The sequence below is a fragment of the Stegodyphus dumicola genome, chromosome 3 (genome assembly GCF_044657685.1).
Source record: "Stegodyphus dumicola isolate Sdum_Otavi_A_Nest chromosome 3, ASM4465768v1".
Lineage (NCBI taxonomy): Eukaryota > Metazoa > Arthropoda > Arachnida > Araneae > Eresidae > Stegodyphus > Stegodyphus dumicola.
The window spans coordinates 136,888,185-136,915,214 of NC_140770.1; the positions used below are offsets into that span (position 1 = coordinate 136,888,185).

Consider the following 27,030-nt stretch of genomic DNA (forward strand, 5'->3'; position numbering starts at 1 on the left):
CATGCCTCCCCAAATGAGAACTCAGCGACCTCCAAATTGGTTCCTTTTGATGATGATGTTGGAAGGGTTATTGCGTGTTCCCCCCTTTCTCCAGATAGTAGAATTGATCAAACTAAATCTGCTCTGTAAAGAGTAATCTAAATTCTGTAATCTGTAAAGAGTACTCAATTCTATTGATTATTTATCCAATTCTAGTGTCCCCTGCACCACAGAAAATGCCTTCTCTGATGAGCAGGTGTTAATGCATAAGCAGGTATACACCGTAGGTCGTCATGCAAACAGACCACCACTATGCAGCCTCCTGGGCACGGTAAAACAACATATCAGTTGTCCAATCACCCTTTCCATGTGCACTGAGATTTCTCTTGCCATCAGCTACCTGTTCCTTCATCAGTTGCTGTGGTTGCTCGTAGAAGACCATGGCTGAACCGTCAGGCAGCTGTTTCTGTAGTTTGAAATGTTTTCCAGTCATAAAATGGTGCTTTGAGCAATCCTGAACTCTGTAGCCATACTTGTCACACTTCGACCTTCCTCAAGCTTTCCAATGATTCTCGACGTCAAGCAAAATCATCCAGATGTCATCTAACAGACTGATTGTTCTCTATTTCCCACTGAGGCAGCAACTTGATGTTATTTAAACTGATATATGACATGCAATAGCTTCTCAGAAATGCTGAACTCGCACCACCAGCTATCTTTATATCCCTCTGACACTTTACCATTATGCTTAGTTGCATATATGCACATATGCTACCGTACCTGACCCTAGTCAATCTCATGATTGATCTTTCAGTCCACTCTGCCTTTTTGTTCTACTGATAAGCTAATTTTCCAACTTCATCCATTATTTTTGCACACCAGTGCATGAAATCCAATGCAATTTCAAAAAACTCCAAATTGATTTAAATTCAAGATACAATGCATTAGATTATTAAATTATTTATGCGATTCTATTGCAAAATACACTAAAATTCAATTAGTCTAAATTTTATGGGATTTTTAATTATCAACAATATTTGCAAATGAAGTTACTGAAAAATAAGGATGATACAGTAGACTTCCGATTATCCGCGCCTGCCGCACAAAGTGGTTTTTTTTTTTTTTACAAGCGTAAAGCAAAGAAAATAAAAATGTTCACAAAACTGAGCGAAACGTTAAAGTTGCTAACATTGTGCTTATTTATAGTAAAAATATTCCAGGCCTTCTCGGAACCTTCCCTTCTGATGAGTAAGTGATTTCTTACTCACCCTTGCAGTGCCCGCTCCACTCCCTCCCATTCACCATTGTTAATTTAAGCCTGATAGTGTTTGCGAACTGGTCAGAGTTAATTTCTTATCTTTTATTGTGTTCAGTGCTTGTGCTTTTGTGTTTTTCGTTAACGATTTAAGATATCAGGAAAACGAAAGAAGGTTGTGTTGACGATTGCACAAAAACTAGAATTAATTACCAAAGTAGCAAACGAGGCTACAAGGCAGCAGATGGAATTGGATTACGGAATCGCGGAAACAAGAGTGCATGACATTCTATAGCAAAAAGGCAAACTGGTGAACTCTGCATCAATGTCGGATAGTGCTTCCGCAATGAAAACGCGAAACACTATGAAGGGTTCTACATACCTGCCAACCTCTAAAGATAAAATTCAGAAGAACACGAAGAATTAATATCATGCTTTGATATTAAAAAATAACAATTTATACAAATAGAAAAAAGAAAATTGTACTTACATTAGTAAATCTCAATTAAGTAGTAACTAAAAAATTTATTAGGAAACATAAAACAAGAACTTAATGTTACACAAAAAAATTATTGCAATGAATTTAGAGTGCATTTTTTGGCTTTAGCCAAAAATTCTTTGGAAAATTTCCTGTCATAACAATTAGTTTCCTCATAATATTTAGCAATGTTTTCTAGAGTTTTTGGTGAAATTGAAGAACGAAACATAGTTTTGTTTTTCTTCACAACACTGAAGACTCTCGCACTCAGCATTACTGTGTGGAATTACAAGAATAGCACATAAAACTCTTGCCAGTCTATCATAGTTTGGTGTTTCATCAGCTCTTTTTATTCTTTTTAAAGTACCAACAAGGACATCAAGTCTATCTTCTCCAGAACTGGCAAAGTCTTCAAACTGTACAGCAGAAAATTGGTTCTGTAGTTCATCTAAAGCATCATTATGGCCTTCATTTTCTTTGATTGTTAACAAAAATGGAAATTTATCAATAAAAAAATGAATCTTTTCAAAAGATGAATTTTCAATTTGTTTCAAATTTGCCACTTCAGCATTTAAAAGAACTTCATTTTGCAAAGGAAACTTCCTTACAATGTAATCACAGGCTGAGGAAAAGTACTTTCTAACATATTGAAAAAATTCTTTTTTCTCATGATCTTTCAAAGAATTTACAAGTTCCCTGGTTTGATTTCCAATTATAAGATCATTGTCATCCTTTTGATTTGCTAAACTATTATAGGCAACACGAATCAACACACTGCTTTTCACAACAGACGGTTTTACAAACTTAGTATAAAGTTCTTTCAAAAGATCATTAAGAATTTGGATAAGCAGGGGAGATTTCGGCGAAGCTGATTGTAGAAGGGTATTTACACTTTCAAAAATCTTAATGGTACTTAACACAAAACTACAATATGCTTTGTTCAAATCCGAAGAAGTTTCAACCCATTAATTACCAAGAAGGCAATATTTAACAATGGAAGACGCAAAAGATGAGTTTTCATTTCATTAGAAACATCACACAAATATGTGACAACGATGGGATAAAGCTTCCAATCCAGGGTTGCCACTCAAACAGGAGAATAAAATTCCCTGACTTTTCCAGGTTTTCCAGGTGCGTTTCAAGAAAATTCCAGTCTATCCGCGTAATGTACGTTGGCTACGCTAAGAGGTAAATTATGGTATTACTTGTATTGTGTAGCAAATTCACTTAATTATTCAATAAATCCCAGAGGACATTTATTCTTAATTATTCTTGGTATACTTTGTTTGATAATTTTGTTTACTTTTCCACTTAAGAAACTTAATAAAATTTAAGATATATACATTGGATAACAAATGTATGTTTTATTTAATTATTACTCATGATCATCACCAGTTCAACACGAGGCTAATCCGGTCCTTATAAATCACAACCCAATGCTAAATAGTTAGGTTAGATTTTAGGTAAATTTAATTTGTGTGAGGTATGTTCTTAAAAAGCACATTAACACTTGAAAACACAAATATAATTATAATAGTTCTTGTTTTCTCCATTGAAGTTTGAGATTAGAATCTTCCCAATCTGGAATAAAATAAGGCTTTTTTTGCAGACATTCTGCAGCTAAACGAAACAAAGAAATCTATTTTAATAAATTGAGGTATTTTATATTTAGTTCGCAGCATACATAAGAAAAAATATGTGCATTAAATTTCGTGATGGTATGTCATCATACTGCTAGAATTAATTTCAAGATTATGCCAGAGAAAATTTCCTGAAATTTAGAAATATTATTTACTAATAATTAGTAAATTTAGAGGGAAGAAGCATCATTAAATTATACGAATAACATAAAAATAAAGATAATTACTTAAAAATTGAATTAGAATAATCAACGATATTTTAGCGAATATAGTTATATTACATGGTTAGCCTAGATGACAGATTACTATTTTTTATTTTACTGCAAAATGGCAAGGTATTTATTAAAAAGAAAAGTTAAAAAAGATTTTGCGGTAAAATTCTAGTATACGGTAAGGCTTTGGCACGATTTTGAAAATTGTCGCCAAGACCAAAATGACCCGTTTACTGCGCATCATCATGTCGCCAAATCCATACATGGAGATTATTTTAACCAAAAAACGTCTATGCAAAGAATCTCTAATTCTTTGGTCTATGTAAAGAAGAAAATTTTCCATACAAGTAAAATGCTATTACGCCGCTAGAATGCGGAGGGAAAATTTGCCAAGGGATTTGGCGACGGAACCTGGCGGCCAGAATTTCCCACTCCGCGATGTGTACCGGAAATTGAGAAACGTGTGAAGAAGAAACGTTCTTTGACAAAAAGAAAGCTACGAAAATCCGTTTTTAAATTATTGCGAAAAATCCAAGAAGAAACGTTTTATCAAAGGACGTTTTCTTCTTGGATTTTTCGCAATAATTTTAAAAACGGATTTTCGTAGTTCCCCCCCCCTGAAAATTACTAACCTATGAATTAATTTACTTGCGCCAAAAAATATTTTCTTTTAATTTAGAGTTTAACTACTTGCGCTAAGACTAAACTTCAAGGTTGCAGTGCCGTGCGCTACAATATAGCAAGTGGTAAAGTGTCTCATTTACGCCGCTCCGCATCTGCGAGTGCAATCCAGAGCTGTAACTCGAGAAATAAACAATCTCGTTATTAGGCGACGTGTGCACCATGTTATTTTCATTTTTGCGATAAATGCTTATCGACGTGGTGTTCACGTCGCTCGCAGTTTGAGACAAAAACATCTCGACGTGCGTGGCACGTCTTTTTAGCGCAAGTGGTTAAAGAAATTTTAAAGGATATTCATTTAATGAACTCTTGATAACGTGACCTTCGAACTTCGACACCGGTTTCCAGCTTTGGCGGCAGATATATCACGCATGCACAGCTGTTTCCCTCTATGATGGAACGGAGCCACGTCTGTTGCAAAGAGGTTTTCCTTCTTTACAATACATATTCTTTGATTCTAACCTCCATGGTACCGTATACTAAGATTAAACCCATTTTGTTTTATACGAGAACAGGTACTTTCTTTAGTTCATGCACTGCACATGCGAAGTTGCGAAAAACTTGCTTTGCCTTTCTAAAAGGCAATCAAATAATTGGAGGTGCGAAAATTGGCTCTATGCCAGCAGACACTCACGTGATAGGCAATTCGCCAAAAAAGTTATCTCTTCCGACGTCGGCGCAAAAATCGCTTTTTTTTGGCGGGATCATTGTATGAACTTCCCTGACTTTTCCAGATTTTGACAAAAATACTTAAATTCCCTGACTTTTCCCTGAATTTTTTGGTCAATTTTCGAATTCCCTGACTTTTCCCGGTTCTCCAGGTAGCGTGGCAACCCTGCCAATCGCTGTCGTTGCTGCCATCGATTGACACCGAAAATGCTGAATTCTGGAATGCAGCTATCGTTTTACTTTGTGTATCGCACGCAATTTCGTTCACAATAGAAGATGTTTTTGTGCGAGCAAAAGCACATTTCTGAGCAATCTTGGATTTGGGAAACATCCGTCTGAAAAGTTGACCGGCGTGATCGGCAGCGCTTAGCGGCACGCTGTGTTCGATGAGAAATGCAGTAAACAAACACTCTGCCAAAATGACATCGGCATCCGAATTCGTAGCCGAATTTGAAAAAAAATCATACACTTTCTATGACGTTGTCGAAGCCGAAGCATTAACTTCATGCTTTTTAGACTTAACATGCTTCACAATGTCACTTCTTCCACCGTGCACACGTTGCAAAATGCATAGTTATTTCATTTGAAGGATTCTTTAATTGTTGGAAATTCGGCTTTGTAGGCAGGCCGAAAATATTGAGAATACGGTTTTTTTTTAACTCATTTCGTAACAACAACGTATTAAGAAAATTCGTAGCACGTACAAACGAACAAAAAAAAAAAAAAAAAAAAAAACCCGAATGCGACAATCCATGCTCTCGCGGAGTAATTCCCTTGCTGCTGAAGTGAACGCGAAAAAAATAATCTGGCGCCCACAAAGAAAAGAGTGGGAAAAACAAGTTCAGAGCATTGGATTGGCTGGTTAAGCGGCGAGTTGGGAGAAACCGCAGGTTACTGGATTCAAAGTAGTCGGTAAAACACGATGCAATTGGCGAAAAATTCTAAAATTGACAAAAATCATTAAAAACACTTGAAAAAGGAAAAAAAATCGTAAAAAATGGATTACGATCGTAAAATCGTAAAGACAACGCATTTTCGTAAAAATTGGCAGGTATGGTTCTGGTTCTACCTTTGATGAGCTAGACATGGCATTGACAGAGTGGTTAGCTCAAGTTCAAAAAGAGGGTACTCCTGTAAATGGTCCTATCATTGCAGCGAAGGCAAGAACCTTTTTTTGAGTTGTTAGGTTTGAAAGGAAATTTTGATGCGTCTTCTGGCTGGTTGACTCGTTTTAAGCAGCGACATGGAATTCGAGAAATTGGGCTTCATGGGGAGAAACTTAGTGGTGACCAACAAGCAGCCGACGATTTCCACCATGAATTTGAAGAATTTGTTTTAAAAGAAGAGCTATCTTTTGAACAAAGTTACAATGCCGACGAATAAGGACTTTTGTGGAAATGTCTTCCCACTCACACTTTAGCATTCGAAAGTGATAGTAAAGCGGCGGGTCATAAAAGCAGCAAGGAAAGGATCAGTAACATGTCTTGCAGTAATGCTATCAATAGACATAAACTTAAGACTTGTTGTCATTGGAAAGTAAAAAATAACCAAGATCTCTCAAAGGCACAAGGATAGAAAATTTGCCCATTGATTACTTTTAACAACAACAACAACAACAACAAACAAACAAACAAAAAAAAAAAAAAAAAAAAAAAAGGATGGATGAACTGAAACATTTTTCAAGAATGGTTCAAAAAAAAAATCTTTGTTTTTCAAGTGCGTAAACATCTTAAATTGAAAAAGCTGTGCTATTGATCGACAACGCACCTTCTCACCCAGCAACAAGCATGCTAAAGTCTTCTGATGAACAGATTTTTGCAAAGTTTCTCCCTCCAAACGTTACTGCGCTAATCCAACCCATGGACCAGGGAGTCATTGCAACAATCAAGAGAACATACTGAACCAAGCTGCTAATAATCAAAATTGAAGAAGGTTATGATCTGAAAGAGTTTTGGAAACACTACACAATCTTGGACAGCATCTACGATATTGCATCTGCATGGGACTCAGTGAAACCATCAACCCTCATAACCCCTTTGTGCCGACTGTCACATATACGTGCCAACAACGAACACACTTATCTACCAGCCGACACGCAGGCGTGCCAGAGCATTGTTGCGTTTACTACCGACTATCACGTATTTGTGCCAGTACCTTGGAACGTTTTTCAAACTATAATTTCTGCCACAAGATGGCACTGTATGTCCACATGGTTTCAGATACATGTACATTAGACCTTCTACTCAAAATGAGAGAAGCATGACTCACATACACGTGTTTTTGATTATATAAACAAACGGGAAACTACATGTTTCTGAATGGCGTGATTTATGACGTCTCTTTAAATCCCACTTTATTCGCACGTGGCAGTTGTTTATTGTAAGTAGAAGTTTTATATGCGCTAAAGCGTTGAGTATTTTGGTTTACAGTTCAGTTTTTAGAAAATAATTAGATCTTGTTAGACGTGAATTCTTTCTGTTTTTACCGTTTCAATGTCGAAGCGTCGAAAATGTTTAACAGAGCATGAAATAGCAGAAATGATGCAAAATATTTCAGATATTGATTCTGAAAGATTAACTGAAAGACATTTTCCAAAACTTCGTTCAGAAGAGACTGATAAGAAAATGAGACGACGATGCTTCGTTTGTTCACATTCCCGGAAAAATCCTCCAAAACGGCAAATGAGTTATTACAAGTTCAAGGAATGTAACGTAGGACTGTGTGTAGATCCCCGTTTTCAAATTTTTCATACGAAAAGAGAATTTTAAGTAATATATTTAGTTTTCAGATGTATAACGTTAAAAGTCATAAAATGGTGAGTAATTAAAATAAAATGTGTAAAATATGCATTTAAACAAGAAATAAGGTAATTAAGGTATATATATATATATAAATATCTATAAAGCATAAGCCTTTTAAATACTCTATAGAGCATTATTAAACAATGCGTTGATACTTTGGAAATTTCATGGATTTAGGCTTAGTAGCAAAAAAGCCCCCGGCCCTGGAGAGAAGCTCGCGTAAGACACTGCCGGCCTCCACGATAAGCGCGCGTTTTCGCTACCCGGCTAGAAGGGGAGAAAACTCATGCCTAATGTTAAAGCCAATGTTAAAGCAACCTAACCCCTTTGAGTTGTGAAGAAGAGAATGAAGATGTAGACACGCCCACGGCAACTCTTGCCGATATGGTGAAAACAATTCCGGGTGGTGAGAACATCGATGCTGAAAACATTAACAAGTGGTTGGAGTGTGACGTCAACGAACCTAGCTTCAAATGCTTGACAGATAACGAAATTGTGAAGAAAGCAAAGGGAGAAACTGAGAATGAAGGACAGCGAAGTGAAGGCGAAGAAGAGCGCACTGTGCAGATGCGGAAGACTCACGAAGCGGCTTTGGAACAAGGCGACAGACTGCTGAGCTATTTGGAGGAACAAGACGACGTGGAGTTAGCCGAAAAATTTATGCTACAAAAAATGCAATCTCGGATCAAGAGAAAATACTTCCAAAGCAATAAGCAAACACAAACGACTGATTTCTTCAAAAAGGTGTAGTTTTACAGTTATGCTTTTGTAATTACATAATACATTACAGTATTAAAACAGTACATATGTATTAATTTTTCTTTATATCCTTGACGCCTCTCTTAAGTATACAAAGCACTTTTCTGTTTTCATTAACAAAATGCATTAAGTTAGTTTTGAGTGATATACTAAAACATTAAGCGTTAGTTAAAATTTCCTGCTGTTTATTTTACATTTACATAAAAACATAAAACGATTTTTCAAAATTGAAATGACTGTTTTCTCTTTTGCTATAAACCGTTTTTAGCTTTTTTCGGATTATCCGTGATTTTTGTTATCCACGGCGGCTGCGCCACCCAATTCCGCGGATAATTGGGAGCGTACTGTGTATGTGATGTGCCTTAAAAGTTGATAATTATTAATCACTAACTAAAAAATGAAAAGAGAATTTTGATACTGTACTGCATTCATTTACTGAGAAAAAGCCAATTTGGATTTTTCAACTATGAATGTAGCATTACTATAGCATCACAGCGGCAACAATGTGTAAGAAGAACACAAAGCTGATTTGAATGATGCGATACATGTTAAAATTTAAGATATCCGAGTCACTTTTGAGAAATACTAATTAGCTTGAGTTACAAACATTATGTACATCATAATTCAACCGATAAGCTATAAATAGCAACAATTGTAAACTTAATATAATTTTGATTATACAACATACAATTCACTCTATGAATGGTTTCAAAAAGAAGGATCTCAGCCTTATAATTTAAGTGATTCTACATTCTACGATTCATGCCTGCTTTTGGAAACAGTCACAGCTTGCATTTTATAAAATTCACTGGAAAACAGAAACAGCATTCTGTGTGGAAGTAAACTTGCACCAAACTATAAGATATCACAAGAATATCATAGCTGGTATCTTTGAAATATGAAACAGTGATAAATGTTGTACAGTAGGGTTTCTTAAACTGAGGGTCGCAACTTCCAGCTTGGGGGAGGGGTGACAAAAATTTTAGCGTTTGATGTTTCTTTAACTTATAAAAATTTTACAATTACCAAATATTTTTACATAATGTATCTGAAAATTGATAAACGTAAGATAATACGGACAAAGAAAAAAATGAAAACATTTTGGCGCATTCTTTTTATAATATAAACATTCATTTTCCTAGCTTTGCACATAATGCTGTCATTTTGTCTGTTCCTTATTTAAAATTTTCATCATTTTATGTCTTAAAATTAGAAATTAAAAGTTATGACCTAAAACTGCAACAGTATATTACAGTATAAGTAAACAAAATTGACAGTTTCACTCACATGTGTGTTGGATTTGCGCAATACTTATGGGGCCCCACAAATTGTTTGCAAATATTATGGGGTCCTCGGGGGTCGCGAAAAAATCTCAGTGATAAAAAGGGGTCGCGACTGAAGAAAGTTTCAGATACCCTGATGTACAGCAACACAGTTTCAAAAGAAATCAAACTGATTTGAAGTCCTTTCATAGTGCACGATACAAATTAATGTTTTATTTATAAAATTCTGGTACAAAACTTTATTAATATTTAAACAGATATTTTAAATTTTATGTTCTTTGGCAAATTTCTTATCCTTTTAAACAGAGAATCTAGATTACTGAAGGAAAGCTTTTATCTATAAAGGTACTTTTAGAAGTGATGAATATATGTACATAAAATTAGACAAACTTAGAAATATACCATTGCAGATGTAAAACAAAGTACAAGTATAACTGATGAAATATTAGATGAATCTTCATATGAATTTCTATACATGTCTACAGCATATTAAAGCAATTCAGACTTTGATAGAAATCATGCAGAAAATTATCAGGTATGAAGATGAAATCTGCCCAATTAGTTGTATAATATTGCTGCCATAGCATTTTTTAAAAATGTTATATTTTTATTGACATTTTTGTAGCTGCATTTCAAAGAGTTGATCTAAATGATATTCTTATTTTCCACACTTGAATGAATATCCATCTACAGTCAACATTTTAAGCACTGTTTCCAAATAAAAACACATTGCTTAGCCCCTTCCAAATGTCATTAAAGATATTTTTTAACCTGGAACACAAAATTTCACTTGTGTTTATCAGCTACACTATCGAACAAATTCTAGAATACTCCATTTCGGCAACACTACTGCATTCTCGCATGTTTTAAACTTAGAAAGTACCATTTCCTTCACTGGAGCACTGTTGCCAGAAAATTTTCAACAAAAGTAGCAAAAGACTCAAAAAGTCGCAAATCATGTCAGAGATCACGTTTGCAACAGACATCATAGTTATGCAAGCTCACATGACCCCTGACATTATCACAAATTTACCATTTATTGGTTCCATCAGTTATAGACAGTATTCGATTCTTAGTCACTTTAATTACATATCTTTAATGAAAATTTTAAAACTATATGCTTATTTTCAATTGTTTAAATATCTATTTCTTTTAGGTTCTACTTTTGAATTAATTTGTGCATATCCGTTCTTAAAGAGATTCCTCACATTTAGATTGTTAGCTGTTTTGTACTAAATTTTTGAGTTGGCATGTTCTTTTTTTTTTACTCATTGTTTTTTGCTTATTTGTGAATATTTTAATTGAGGAATGTTTGTGAGTTTTCCGTTCTGCCTTTGGATCTGTTTCAGATTCTGATTACTTACTTAGGAAAGCCATGTTCTTTCACTGTTAAAATTTATTTGTATAGTTTAGAAAAATGCTGTTTCTTTGATCTTTAAGTCATTTCCATTGCTTAGTTTTTAGCAAAACTAGAAGAACAAATTTCATTTCTCTCTCTGTTCGGGTACCCAATATATGTTTCATTTCTTTCCTTCGATTTGTTATCACCATAGAACGGGAAGGGTGAACTGACCTAAAAACAAAATGCACTGGGGACAAATGGGGGGAAGGTTCTCACCTTTCTGAAGCAGTTTTCTTTCTTTCCTACTTCCCCCCCTTCCCGTTACAATGGTGTTAGGCTGTGCAGCCTTGAAAAGGAAAGCTCACATACAAATAGGATTGCCAGATGCCAACTTCTATTTAAGCATAAATAAACAACTTTTTTTAATGTAAATTATTTTAACATAAAAACATTTTATGATATATTAAAAAAAACTTTGAAGTCACAAGAAATAGCATAAGGAAATGATGGAGGTCACAAAAATTTTTGCAAAATCACAAATACTAAAATTTTAGTAGCACAAGTTTGCCAAAATTCGCAAAAATCACATGATCTGGCAACACTGCGCTGGAGCGTAACAAGAAGTTGCTTTTCCGTGAACTGGTTGTACAGATTTTTTAAATTATATTTCGATTGCCTTGTATTAATAAGCTTTAGTGAGTGTTAATGGGGGATTTAAAGTTTCAGTTTTCAAATGGAAGGATGACATTTGGAAAGCCTGGTGTAGTCGGCTGTTCCTTTTTCATTTATATCAAGATCAACAATTAGTCTTAGATTTTTTAAAGGAAGCAGGTTTAATAAGGGGGAAATTAGTATGTTTGAAATGTAATTCTGAAAATGAAATTTAAGGTTAAAAGGTCAAATGGTTTCATGTGGACATGTAGGAAAGTTATGGCAGGAAAGGAATGTGGATCTGAAAAGTAATTTCAATATGGGCTATGGGTTTTATCAGCAAGTTAAGGATGGATGAAATATATTTCTTAACATATGAAATGCTCAGAGAGACAAAAACTGCAGCTATTCAGGTTGTAATTTTTGACTTCTAATACATTAGCAGACTGGAGGAAAGTTACAAACGAAACTATTTTAGATTACGTAGGACTATTATCACGAAGATCATAAAAGTAGATTAAAGTAAATTTGTAAAGTGGAAATATAATAAGCGGCATGCAGTTGATGGGCAGTGGGTTTTTGGAGGGAATCTGGCAAACTGCTTTTGCTAGCTGTTCATGATAGGAGCGAAAGAATACTGGGCATTATTAAGGAGTGGATTAAGCTGGGGACTAAAAGTGACTCTGACAGTTGGTGACCCAGGTGATAATTGGGTTTGACAGTTTGTCAAGCACAAGTTGGCAAGAACCAGTTATCCGAAAACTGCCATGAAATCTAACACGGCTTACTGAAGATCAGGGTTACATAAAAACCAAAACAAAAATTCTCGCTAGGTTTGCACATCACACTTGTCTGTTACTGGCAATAAACTGTGCTGTCGCAAGATCAACAAAAATGGTCCGCATTGAAATATATAACACTCTTTTAAATACTTTTAGTTCCAAACTTTGCATAAACAGTGTATATAAACTTAAATTTATAACAAGTACTTTTATTTTCTGTGCACATATGTCTTATAATTAAACAGTTTTTTATAAATTTTGCTAAAAACGTGTTAAAAAAAGTGTTACAGATGAATCACTAGAACTGTGGCTCAGAAATACTGGATTAGAAATTGGTGAAAATCAAGCTTCTGTCAAGTAGACTTCCACTTAATGGGCACTCAATACTACACTCGTTATCATAAATTAAGGAAAAATCACGATATGCAGAATTTAATGAAACTTACCAACAAATATGGTAGTATAGAAATTAGCACATGTATAAAATGAACAAATCAAAGGTGTCAGTTTGCTATAGGAAAAGTACTTTCAATATAGAACATGATTGCCTCTAGCAGCAATACATCAATGTGTGATGCTTTCAATTATGCGGTCTATCAGTTCCATAAGAAGCGAGAGCCATTGCTCTCGCAAAGCAGTTGCAAGCGTGAGAAGGGTCTGAGGGGGCAGATTGAGAGCAGCTAGACGTCTCCCTAAAGCATCCCAAACGTGCTCAATAGGATTCAAGTCCGGGAGATCGAGCTGGCCACTCCACGCGCATAATTGTTTCCTTTTGAAGATAATCATCCATGATGTGAGCCCTGTGTGGTCTTGCATTGTCGTCCTGTAACAGGAAAGAATAACCTACTGCCCTGGCATATGGGCACACAAACATCAAGGATGTCATCTCTATAAATCTGAGCATTCACGGTTCCCCTTGGAAAGACATGGAGGTCTGTGCATCCACCCAAAGAGATGCCACCACAAACACAGACACCGCCCCTTCCATACGCATCTCTTTCATGGATGTTTCAGGGTTGATATTCTCTCCATATCAAATAACACTTACTATCGCTTTCTAGACTAAACCTGGACTCATCCATAAAGAGAATCTCCACTGATCAGGCGTCCAGTGGACATGTTGTCGTGCACACTGAAAATGGTCCCTCATATAGCGTGACGTGAGCGGCACACAAATCGCTGGTCGCCTCGCATACAGACTGCCTTCGTGAAGCCTTCTACGCACAGTTGACGTTGACACGAACCTTCCGGTGGCTGCAGCAAGGGACGATATAAGAAGAGTAGCGGTTCTATTTCTGCGTGCACATAATATCAAATATCGGTCATTGGCGTTTGTCGTAGCAGTTGGCAGTCTTTGGCTGAACCTCCTAGATGGCAAATCTGTGGTTTGAAATTGCCTCCAAAGTCTATGACTCACATTTAGCCATCTGGCCACTTCTGTTTTACTTTGTCCTGCAGCTAGTCTCTCAATGGCAGTTCTGCAGGCAAATGATGCATGGAGGTCATTGTTACGAATTGGCTATCTCAGATTTCTGATGTCACTGACACAGTGAAATATGTGGGCTTGCTCTCAAACATGGACTTTTATGCTCCTCGCAGATGACGTATTCCGAAAGCAGTGCCACTAATTTGCCTATCGCAGTTTTACTCGGCTACTCTTACTTGGCAAAATATTCAAATTTTACATGGTTTGGCTTATTTTTAAGGGAGTTATCACTATTTTTGTGATTTTTCCTTAATTTATGATAACCAGTGTATTTTAAATGCTTTAACAAGATTTTTACTATCACTACTAAAAAAATATAGTCAAGCAAAAGAGCAAACAGACACTAATTATATTTTCAAGCTACAATAATGGCCAAAGCAAAATAAATACACTATTAAGTTTCATACCTGTGTTATCTGCACAGTTGATTACTGCACCGACAGGCAAACCAAGGGATATACGAAATTTTGCACCTGCTGTGCCACCACGTCCTGAAATCAAAATTTAATGACACTTTAGTAAGCACATGACACGCTACTTGATAAGTGAACAATACTACGGAATTGTACTTCATTTAAATAAATTTGATGATAAATCCCTCATGAAAGAATTTAAGTATACACCCAACTACTTACACACTGCAGAATCCAAATAATCTATATTACTTTAACAATAATACAAGTTTTATGAACTCGAAACGTATTTAACAAAAGCATTAAGTAAAAGCATGTTTTCTACTAAATATTGATCACGTTTCTGCTACCGAGACGGAGCGAAATTTCGAATTCTCGACATAAAAATGCAAGCGGGTATGCGTCCAATTACGTTCAAATATATACATAAAAAATCAACTTTAGTAGCTTTCACAAAATATGCACAAGGCCTTCAAGACAGCAAAGCTACAGTATCTTTGAACAGAGATACAAACGTCAGCTTTTTCAGAAATTTAAAAGATATAATTTATGAGGTTATGCGCATTCAACATAAAAAATCTACTTTTATCACTTCCAAAAAGTTATAATGGCATACAGCTTCCTACGATGATCGATCACTTTAATAAAAATATCAAACTGACAAGGTATAGATCTACATTATTCTAACATTTAGAATATATTACCAGACGGTATTTTTAAGCTCTATAAGAACTAAAAAACTGGGGTTGAGGAAGAGACTGTTTACACAAATATCTCAAAATTACATGTCTAGTACACACGAATTCATGTACAATGTTAAAAGATTAATTATACCACAAAAAATATGAAAAAGATCTATACCTATTTTATTACATTAATAATTGCTTTTTCTGTAAATTACGTACACAATCTTCCAAAATACTTCAAGAATAATTTTGTCACGCACAAAAACATTCACATATTTTCATTACAGAAGTATCGACGTAAAAGGAAGCAATAATCACATATTCTAAATCAATTAGAACACTGTTAACGATATATACAAAGCATAAATGTTACAAGATTTAAAAAAAAATGGATTAATAAGATTAAATATTACCTCGTTTGGACATTTTTTATCACTTTACACGAGATTATAATACAAGTTATCCCGAGAACTTGTTGCCACAACTTGTCTCTAAAACCTACACCTGGCGTTGCCAGATTTGTACAAACAAAAATTTGCCTTAAAATAATCGCAGTGGCTAATCGCACCGGCTCCAAGGAGGTTAGAATAAAGGAGGGAGGGTTCGCAGTTTCCTCCACTATCGGGGAATGAAATTCCACCGAACAAGCGGCGTCCAAGTTTGTAACTTCAAAACATCGCATTACGGCAATGAAACATACGTGTTTTTAAGCTGTTCCGTGCATGTATTTTCCACTAAAAATATGTAAAATTTATAATAAAATACTTCACTATTGTTAGTTTTTTGTTTTAAAGTTACAAAGATGATATCCGTAATTTACTACGTAGAGAAAATCATTAAGAAATAGTTCGAAATCTAAATGCATGTGCATAACATTAAAGCCTTTAAATATAATGTTTCTGCATATTTCAAGAATTAGTTTAGGTTTTATTAGTAACCTGTTGGGTGTACTTTCCAGTTTTTCCTTTAAAGGCCCGTCTACACGTACCGATTTTATCGGCCGACTTTCTCGCAGAGAAACAATTTTCAGGATGTGCGCATGCGCTAAAAATCCGTCATGTTCTCTGCGACGATTTCAGAGCTAGTGTTCACCGCTCACTAGCCGACGATAAAATCGGCGACTCTAGCCAATTAGATTGCTTCCAGAGATCACGTGCTTTTCTCTCTCATTTTGGAATCATTTTGGAAACATGGCGCTTTTTCGTTGGAGCGAAAATCAAATTTTTCAATTGATTGATTTTTATAGAGACCATGCTGTGTTGTGGGACACAAATAACATAAATTATAAAAATAAAAAGTTAAAGGATTCCCTTATTTGGTAAGTTATCTTCCCGTTACTTTATAATCAAATATTTTTTTATTCGTGATGAAAATTATTTTATGTTGGTTAAACAAATTACAGCTCAATTTAATACAATATTGCTCAATTTTATTAGCTGATTAACTGATGTATCAATATGATTACAGTTTTCAGAACTGTATTAGTATTTTTTAATTATTCAGTATCATATGCTATTTTAAGATTTTGCATATTTATATTTCTTATTTGAAATTTTTGTATTGAAATTACACTATTCCTTTCTACTATAGTAATCTTTATTCTTTATTTGTTCTTTTTACTCATATTGTTACGGTTTTCATAACATTATTGTCTATTTATTTAATAGTAAAGGTTATCATTTAAAGCACAGTAGTTATTTACTTTTTCTGAAGCATGGTTATTTTAACATTTCAGGACTTAAGCACACAAATATGCGTTCCAAAAAATGAAATTAAAAAAAAAATGGAGTAATCTGCGTACTCAATTTGCAAAGGAGAAACATAAAGAGAAAAAAATTATACATCTGGTGCAAGCACTGCAATGCAGTACAAATCGGCATGGCAATTTTACACATCGTTACAATTTTTAAGTGATGCCGTGTCCTTAAGGAATACTGTGACTTCTTTGGTAAGCCATTACTTTTTAAATTTATATAATTTGGCTTATAAAGTAAATAATTTCCCTTTACTATTTGAAAATTTATAGAATTGTTTTTAATATAGGCAAAACTTTAACAGTTTTTGTGATAAATAAAATAATATTGTTATACATAGTTAGCTTGTAGGGTTTATATTTATTTTAACTACCATTTATTTTAAGTTTAAACTATCTTTCCTGTCAAGCCTTACTTTCCCCTGGAACTGCCAATGCCAGAATATGTAAATTTGAGTAGAACGCGCAAGGATTCAAATTATCAGCGGAAGTATTCTGATTTAAATAGAAGGAAACAAGTTCGGTGTGAGAGATTCTCTTACTTAGCGAGCGCGGAGGTAGTTAGCGAGAATTGAAGAACCCCGCGTTGCGGCCTATGTGCTTGGCGGGAAGTAGTGGTCATCGTTCCAGTGAGCTTCAAGTCTGCTGAATTAGCAGCGGTATTGTAAAACGCGGTGAGTTAGTTATTTTAGAGAGCCTCGTAGTTAGAATCTTGTCTTTATTTTCTTTTCAGGTTATTATTTTTATTTGACTGCCAAGTTGGCACCGTCTGTAAGCGTCAAGAGAACGCAATTGTAATTTATTACGTTGAATAAAAAGGGACTTAAACCCTTCACAAGCTTCTATCTTTTATACAAGTTTTCACAGTCACCTCTTGGTTGCGTGCAAGTTGGAGGCGCGCAACGTTATAAGCTATGTAAATTATATTAGCCAAATGTGCTAAAATCTGTCGACCATGAGCATAACAATACTTTAGGCAACCATGCTCATAAACATTCCTTCAGTCAAGCAACATTACCCTCATTCTTTTTCATTTATAAAAATTTGCCAAACTTGAGGTGGTTACGCTAATATGTTAAGTACTAAAAAATAAAACACTTATGAATTTTCAAAATGCTTCTCTAACTTTTAGCATTATTCTTTTCTCAATGTACACAGTGATCTGTTTTCACTTAAAAAACCAATAAATTGCATAAACTTGTACTGCACATCAACTGTTTACCAAACACATCTCATCGCTGTTTGTGTTAACAGTTTTGTGAGAAAATATTATATTCTGCAGAATTTTTACTGCAGTTTCTTCCATTGCTGGCAGATTCCACAAGTGATATTTTAAAAGTAAGTTAAAAGTTCTCAACTCCCCAAAAAATTACAATGTCTGTCAAAATGATTAGAATTTCAAATACAACAAAAATAACACAACAATTAAAACATTGCTTGACTGAAGGATTTTTATGAACAGGGTTGCCTGTGAAATTTTTATGTGCAGAGTATGGCAATTTTTATTAAGGTGGTTGAGATAATATGCGACTACCTCTAATTTAAAAATATTAATAGAGAAACATGAATTCTTATTGCATTTTAAGTAATTATTACTATCAAAATCTTACTCATATTGTTCAAGTTTTTACAAGTAAATGAAGTCCAACCCCGCTTCACATTGAAAAGTTATAAAAATATGGGATGTACGTGCACAGATACTGTTCTTTTAAAAACACTCAAATTATTTCTTTTTACTGTAGTAATTATTAGCTTTGCTTTCTTCTCAGTTTATATATATATATATATATATATATATATATTTGTAAATTATATATATATATACCATTTTCAATGATAAACTTATATTCACAGCTAAATCAGACATAAGTTAGTCAATATTTTGTTACTTTTAACATACTTAAACATAAGCATTAACTTCTTATATATTTTCTTTTAAATATATGTATTGCATGTTTTTATTGATACCAAATATGCTACAACTTAGACAACAGAATTACGAGTTTTTTTCGTATTCTTATTCAAGATATTTGATTATTCAACTTTGATATCTCTTGAAAAATCAAGCTTAGGAAATATATTCATGATCCTTATAAATATTTATTTCTGCATGTTTTCCATAGCTTGTTAATTCTGATTTGTTATATATGAATGAATGATAGCTGAAAAATAGTAAAAATTAAAGTGTTATTTTAATTTTCAGGATTTTAATGATACTACTACACAAGAAAGAAGTGCAGAAGTTACCAGACATTCTGAGATGTTTGACATCAACGATTTTGAAGACACTGAAGAGACACAGAAAGAGGAAGAGTCACAGAAAGAACTATGTCATTCACAAACACAGCTAAAAAGACTCACATCAAACACTACAACTTCAAACAAAAAACAGAAACACGATCACATTTACACAGCAGCCACACCAACACTTGAAGAAATTTCTACAATATTAAAATCAAAAAACACTACTCCAAATACATTTACACAGTTCGGTTCCTTTGTTGGTTCCGAACTAAGTCTAATCCGTGACCCTCAACTCCTCACGGACACAAAATATAAAATATACCAAATTCTCACAGATGCACAGATAGAACAAAATGTATTAGATTCCATGAACAACACAGAATAAATAAGAAACTTAGATATATTTTGTAACATAGAATAAAAATAATTATAAATAATCTTTATTTCTTTATCTTTTATTATAACATATATTGAGAAATCAAGGAACATATATTGAGAAATTAATAATATTTTATATGTTTATCTTGCCACGCAACTTTTCCTTCATTATTTACATAAATTTTATCACAAATTTTTTCTCGCATCAGCTTTGCTTCAGCAGACCCTGTGTTATAACCATTTTGTTTACACAGGGATTTCATCTTACTTAGCGATTCCTCATATCGCCATGATCCAGGTATAAAATTAAAGTCCTCATCTTCATGATCGATTAGTTCTCTTGGTGTATACAATTGCCTGGATGGTCTTTCTCATAGAAAGTTATGCAAACAGCAGCATACAGAAACAGTTTTATCAACTGTCGCATTAGGCAGCTGTATTGGTTGCATCAAGATACGAAATCTATTTGATAATATCCCGAATGCATTTTCAACAACACGCCTTGCCCTGGACAGTCGATAATTGAAAATCCTTTGCTGAGGAGAGATTTTTTTACCAGGATATGGCCTCATCAGATAACGTTTCAAAGGAAACGCCTCATCTGCAACCATAAAATAATTCACAGGATCACTACCTGGAATCAAAGGTGTTGGGCTAGGCAGATCGAGCAAGTTATTGTCTCACATCAAAAATAAACTTGTTTGAGCAAAAACTCCTCCGTCTGATATTCGTCCATTACATCCAACATCAATAAATGTAAATTTATAATCTGCATCAACTGATGCCATCAGCACAATGCTGTTGAAACTTTTATAATTGTAAAAAGTGCTGCCACCCCCTGCTGGTGCTTTTATCATAACGTGTTTTCCATCGATGGCACCAACACAGTGTGGCAGGTTCCACTTTTCAGCAAAAGCTTCTTCTATGGCTTGCCACTCCTGAGCAGTGTTTGGTGTCTACGAAATGAGAAAATAAGTATTAATTATGAAACTGAAAAAAGGATGCGAATACAAAATATAAATGCAGAAAATGCTATTTGAATATTGGCAAATAGTAAAATCAAATATTTTATCAATGAATATTAGCTACTCATTTGTTATAATAAAATTCACATCAGAGAAGTAGATAAAAAAATGTGCTTAAATATTTTGGTTGTGTTCCTATGTATCACTTATTATCTAATTTTTTCCCATTTTTTCTCTCTTGTTTTTGATTAAGCTACACCATAGATTCTATTTAAAGTTTTTAAAGTAATGAATGTGTCAGATACAATAAATGGAATTAAAGCTAAGTGACTGTGGGTAAATGAATGTTTTTGATCACAATAGCCATACAAACAGAAAAACTGATAATTTTTGGAAAATAAACGATTAAAAAATAAGCTGTTGTTGTACAAACAATAATACAATAAACAAAAAGTGCTTATGCTTGTTTGTACACAAAAACAGAATTTTCATTTAAACAACATGTTTAAACATTTTATAACTGAATATATATGCTTCTTAATTTGAAGAAAACTCAAAACTAAAAGTGTCTATTGAAGAATTTTGGATGAACCCATAGGTGGTCAATTTAGCAGATTCATTATGTGTTTTATACAGGGTTGATACTAGGTTGTCAATTTGCTGACCAATGCAATCTCTGCAGTTCCTACATTCTATTGCTAGATGCCTCCCTAATTATAAAACAATGTTTATTATGTTTATTATGATTTTTCCAAAATCAAATAATCATATCTCTTCTTATAAATTAAAATTTTATTTAAATATACTGAAAAGCATAGACAACATTACGACAGACTAACACTCACATTGAAAATGGTTCATTCTAGAATTTGAGTCAAATTATAATCTAGAGCATGGACCAACAAACTGGTGCCTGCAAAACAATTTTAAAATTTTAAGAAGCTGACGAGATATTTTAATGTTGAGTGGCAAAAACAATTTCATTTATAACTTAAAATTATTTTCTTAAACTGTTGGTCGCGACCCCCATGGAGGTCGCCAAAACATTTTAGCAGTTTTTGATAATCCCTTAACTTATTCTAATAATTTTACAATTACCAAACATTTTTACACAATGTATCTGAAAAATAGATAAAGATAAGGCAATACATAAAGTTCTCTTTCTAACTGAACAAAAATCTGATTTTGCGAATTTATTTCATAATAAGTTATGGCTACAAAAGCTGCGTTATTTGAGTGACATATTTGAAAAACTAAATGATCTAAATTTGTCGTTTCAAGAAAAAGGTCGCAACATAGTCATATTCAAATTAAAAATTGATGCTTTTATTAAGAAAATGACCATATGGAAAACAATGATGGAAAAGGGTTTGTTAGAAATGTTTGTTGCAACAACTGAATTTTTAAATGAAAATGATGAAATAGATAAATCAAAAAGATGACTTGTTGAAAAAAATGATAAATGAACATCTTTGATGTCTTGAGAAAAACTTTAAGAAATATTTCCCTTCAAATTTTAGTGTCAAAGAACTAATATATATTGTGAAACTATTTAGAATTAATGTGGAAAATATTACTCATTTGCCATTCAAATCACAAGAACTTGCTGATTTACCAACTAATTCGGGATTGAAACTTTATCTTTAATACGAAGTCTTCAGAAGATTTTTGGCTAGCAATTGCAAAAGATTTCCTACAATTTCTGAGACTGCCATAAACTTTTACCTTTTTCTGCAACATATTAGTGAGAGACATTTTCATCTCTAACCACCATAAAATCAAGTGTCAATCAAAAAGGTTTAAAAAGCCCTGATTTATTGCATGGTAAAATGTGCATGCTTATGCAACTGAAGTGTAATGGTTAGTGTAAAATATAACTTGGAGAGACATTTCATCAGTACGGTGTTTGCATAACATTTTCAAGGGAATGTTACATGAGTAATGAAATTCCAATTGCTATACTAAATCTCTCTCTGCTAGTACTTAAAAAGAAAAAACTCAAAGTTATCCGTTATCCAGATATCCCAATGCAACTATTTTATGACTTTAATTGTAAATAGGTTACTTAAATTTAAATATCGCAAAGCCTCGAGGACTATCTGCGTAAGAGGAGAGAAACCTTCGTAGAGGCCTTTCTAAGGGAAACTGGCTCATATTTATGTTACACATGGGGTAACCACAAAAACCAACCATGCATCCAACCTGTTCGCCTGGGAAGGAACGCAAGCCAGGTCGAACTACCAGTATACAGTTGTCTTAACCACTCAACCACTGGTGAGGCTCTTAATTCTAAATAGAAAATTATATATTGCACTCCAGTAATACTCTTTTTAAATGAATCACATTTCAAGGAAAACAAGCTCTGAAGTTAATTCAATATTACAAATTTGAGAAAAATTCAACTTAATATTAGTATCCTGATCTTGTAAAAATGAACATTTTTTTAAAAATTAAAAGGTCATGATGTTGTTGTGAATTATAAACCTCATATGTAACATTGATATATGAGGTTTTAACTCACCTTTATGTAATCTTGCATGCATTCCCATAAAGCATCCAATACTTCTGGTATCACTCTTGACAATGTTTGTTTAGGTATTCTAAACAAATACTGTAAATTTGAATAGGAACATCCTGTAACATAATAAAAAACTTAAAAAATAAATTTATTAAAAATGATGTAGTGATATAATTATGATATTTATTCATTATAAATTTCTCAAATTTTAAAAAATAGTGATTAAAAGTATTGTTTGAATTTGTATTTCAATTTTTGTGAATTTGATTTATTAATTTTATCAAAATTAATTGATTTTTTTCCAATAAAATAAAAATTAACTTACCACCAGCTAGAAAGCGTAAAGTAACATGCAGCCTCTCAGATGGTGAAATTGCACAACGCATAATCGTATCCTGTTTTTTAATTTTGCTGCTCACTAAGTTTAATAAATAATCAAAATCGCACGGCATCATTCGCAAATACTTTCCAAATTCCACCCTGTCTTCAAAACGCAGCTCTTGGAACAGGGTATTATGGGCTCCATGAATTTCTCCGCGTTTCACCCAATTTCTCGTCCAAATACGCTTTCTTTTTCCTTCTTCTGCAGCAGCAGCAGCGAAGATCAAAATCGCAGATGTTGCTACAGTAGCAATTAACGGGAAATCTTCATCCATTTTTTATTATTGTCGCCTAAATTCACTCCCCCACAGTTTCGTTTTCACAGTTGTTGATAGTGTGACGCTACATAGGGCGGGAATTCTTCCTCGGACAGTGATTGGTTAAGGCATTTCCTGTACCGACGACAAAATCGTTGCGTGTAGACAAGCAAGCTCTCGCAGATAAAATCGTACGAGAAAGTCGGCCGATAAAATTGGTACGTGTAGACGGGCCTTAAGAAGTGATATTTCTGATTTATTCACAATATTGTAATTTATTAAAGAATCATTTAAAATATATTTAACCTGAAATTAATAGCAGATAATTATCTAAAAAATTACAGGTTGCATTTTTTTAAATGAAAGTTTTATATAGATTCTTTTCACAACCAACAACCTTATAACAACAAGAATATAAATATTAATAAAATAAAACAGATTTATGTGAATTCAGTGATTTCAGTTTATGCGCGTTTCATATTTATTAATCTCAAAGAAATTGCTTTGAATTAAGCTTAATTACAGAAATATACCTATACTATATTTTGGACACATCTTTTCACATGTTCAGTTGTGTAAATATTTTACTTACTTTTATCGCTATACTGCCCACAAATTTGCAAATTTATGCAAAAAAAATTTTAACAACAGAAAGGTTAGTTTATCTTGATCAAATGCACAAATTATATTCTTAACAGTTCAAAAAACTTAAAAATGAATAATAATTAATACATTAAGAAAAGCTTTACTTTATTTAACACCTTTACAATTCATAAAAATAGTAAGAATTGGTGTCTTACTTTTCATGAAAATTATCAAACGAATTACCTAAAATGTTCAAATTATATAGTTTAAATCCTAACATACATTATTGTATGTTAAGGAGCGAAGATGCCAGCTATAAACAGAAACATTAAAATGTGTTTAACATATTTTGATTATTATTAAGTCCTTTTTTTCACATCTGGAAAGAAAACAACATGATATTGTGATATTTTTTACCATAGTTATCAAATTGCATAAAAAAAAAGAAAATCAATACTTATGCGTGAAAAGTAATCCGAGGAATCTTTTTCGAAAATCTGTTTGTGCATCCATATACAACACAAGTTGACATGCTTCAAAAAGAAAAGAAAAGAAATATTGCAATTACAGACTTCCTTCCACAAGTCACAGCGATAACAGGAATATGGCCGCCAAGCTTCACCGTTTGAGTTGATTGAACCTTCCCTCCTTCTATTCTAACCTCCTTAACCGGCCCATACTATTCGCACCAGCGGTGCGATTACCCGCTTGAGCTTCAAAGTTCGGGTTCGATCGAGAGAAGGACAACATGGTTTTCCATGCGGTACGCAATACCAGTGTGTCCGGGGGCTATTCGCACCAACATTAACCACGCATGCGCTTTGAGTTAACGGATCCGTCATTTGAACCCAATCGAAAAGAACGGAAAAGAACGGATTGCGAACTGCCTAAATGTTGTAGTAAATCTTTTTTTTTTTTTTTCTTTTTTTTTTTTTTTTTTCTTAAAGGCGGGTTACTACCTTGGCTTAGTTTATCATTTTTTAAGCGTTAGTGACTTTCGAAAGAAAGGAAAATGGGTTCCTTTTCTTATATATTGTCAGGGATTTGGTATTTAAATAGCGAATACTAAATCCGTAACAATATAATACCGTCGGTGCGATTGGCCACTGCGAATCGCACAGACGGTGCGAATAGCTAAGAGGCTTTTCACACCACCTACTTTCGGGCATGCGCACAATCAACCCAGGTACCAGCATTTTACAGACAGACAGACAAAGTAGACAGATGTCTTACTCTGATTTTCGTAAGGCAGGCGGTAGCAAGAGCGAAAGTTGTTATAGAAATTTAGCAATAGAAACCTAACTCAGCAATAGAAAGGGTTTTTAATAGTTCAGCAGCAAGAGAATAATTTGCAAGTAATAATTATCAGTTACAAAAACGAGGTCAATCTATATACATGATAATGTTCAGGAAATGATTAGATAAAATAGGGATTTAATGATGGTTCTAATTGTAAGCGAGGACGTGTAATTAGTTAAAAAAATTTTAATGTATTGACAAAAAGACTACAGAAATTATTTAAATTCTTTTATTTAACAGAGGAATTTTTATGCAAACTTAGACCCTAGTCTTATAGCATAGGACTGTCAGAATTTATTATTCAATAAGAAAACTTACTGAAAATTATAATATTCTTATACATTCATCACTTTTTCAGTATCCACACATATTTATAGGTTCAAATGCCATATTTCAAAATCAAAGTTATTTATGAAATAAAACCTTAAGAAATCTGATAAATCATTTATGTGTGCAAATTTTTAAATCTAAATATCTTAAAATTATTTCTGGTTTTTAAATTACGTTCCATTATTTATTTCAATTTAATTTATTTTTGTGTTTGTACTAATATTTCAAAGTTCTTTGAAATAATGAAATAATTTTTGTGCCCTGAAAATGCCGAGTATTTCCCTAAAAAAATAATCAGGCATAAAAAATTGTTAATAACCAGTATTATATATTATATGATTAATTGTTTATTTAATAGTTGATTTAGTCCCTTTTAACTTATTTCATATCAAAATTTTCTACACAGAAATCCTCTGTCTAATTTTTATTATCTTACTCAGACGAAAATTTTCAAAGAGGAACGAATTAAAGTGTTGATTGTGCAAAACATATCTTTGAAGCTAACTGTATTCTAAGTACAAAAAATGTAAACAAAATTTGTCCCCCTCCAAGTCATTCATTTAAACTATTCCATCCGTTCTGGAAAACGATAAACATTGCGAACATAAAAATCTGACTTTTTTTATATATACTTTAAGAAAATGAAATTTGTTCCTTCTTTTTATATATTGTTGCGTGCTTACGGGTTTGTTATGAATTGAGTGCACAAGTCCGATGAAAAAAAAAATGGATAAAATTCATTGTTATCACAACAAATTTAACAAAATGCTTAAATTTCCTCAGATATTTGTGCAGTATTACAAAATCTCACAGCAGTTATCTTTTAACTACTCAAACGTTTAACAGAACTTAATTCCAAAGAACTAGAGAAAGCTTATCCACGAATTAGCTACTATCTGTTAAGTTTAGGATTATGTGTCTTTAGATTGCCAATAGATGGCGGTAGTGTTTGTTTGTAAAAAGAAACTGTGATGTCAATTATGTATATGTATCAGTTCGTCTTTGGTGTTCGTGAATAAATGTTGTGTGGAAGAACGCTCCTCTGTTTATTACTTTAACTGCGATCCAGTCTGATTTATTAGAGATATACACATATTTTGTTTATGGTGCCTGCAAACCGGGATTATTACGAACCAGAAAATCGACAGACTGAATATTTCGAAAATGGAGGGCGTTCTTGAACATTTGAAAAAGAAACGATCG

At 33.5% G+C, this 27,030-nt stretch overlaps 1 protein-coding gene across 1 annotated transcript in view; it reads right to left on the minus strand.

Annotated features, from left to right (window-relative positions):
* RpL23 (ribosomal protein L23) overlaps nucleotides 1–15,609 on the minus strand; it is a 29,310-nt gene extending 13,701 nt beyond the window's left edge. Inside the window, exons 1-2 of the mRNA XM_085813347.1 lie at nucleotides 15,531–15,609; nucleotides 14,426–14,509 (exon numbers count right to left, since the gene is read on the minus strand). Coding sequence (XP_085669473.1) covers nucleotides 14,426–14,509; nucleotides 15,531–15,543 — 97 coding nt within the window. The 5' untranslated portion in view covers nucleotides 15,544–15,609. The remainder of the gene's footprint in view (nucleotides 1–14,425; nucleotides 14,510–15,530) is intronic.
* Between the last annotated feature and the right edge of the window lie 11,421 nt (nucleotides 15,610–27,030).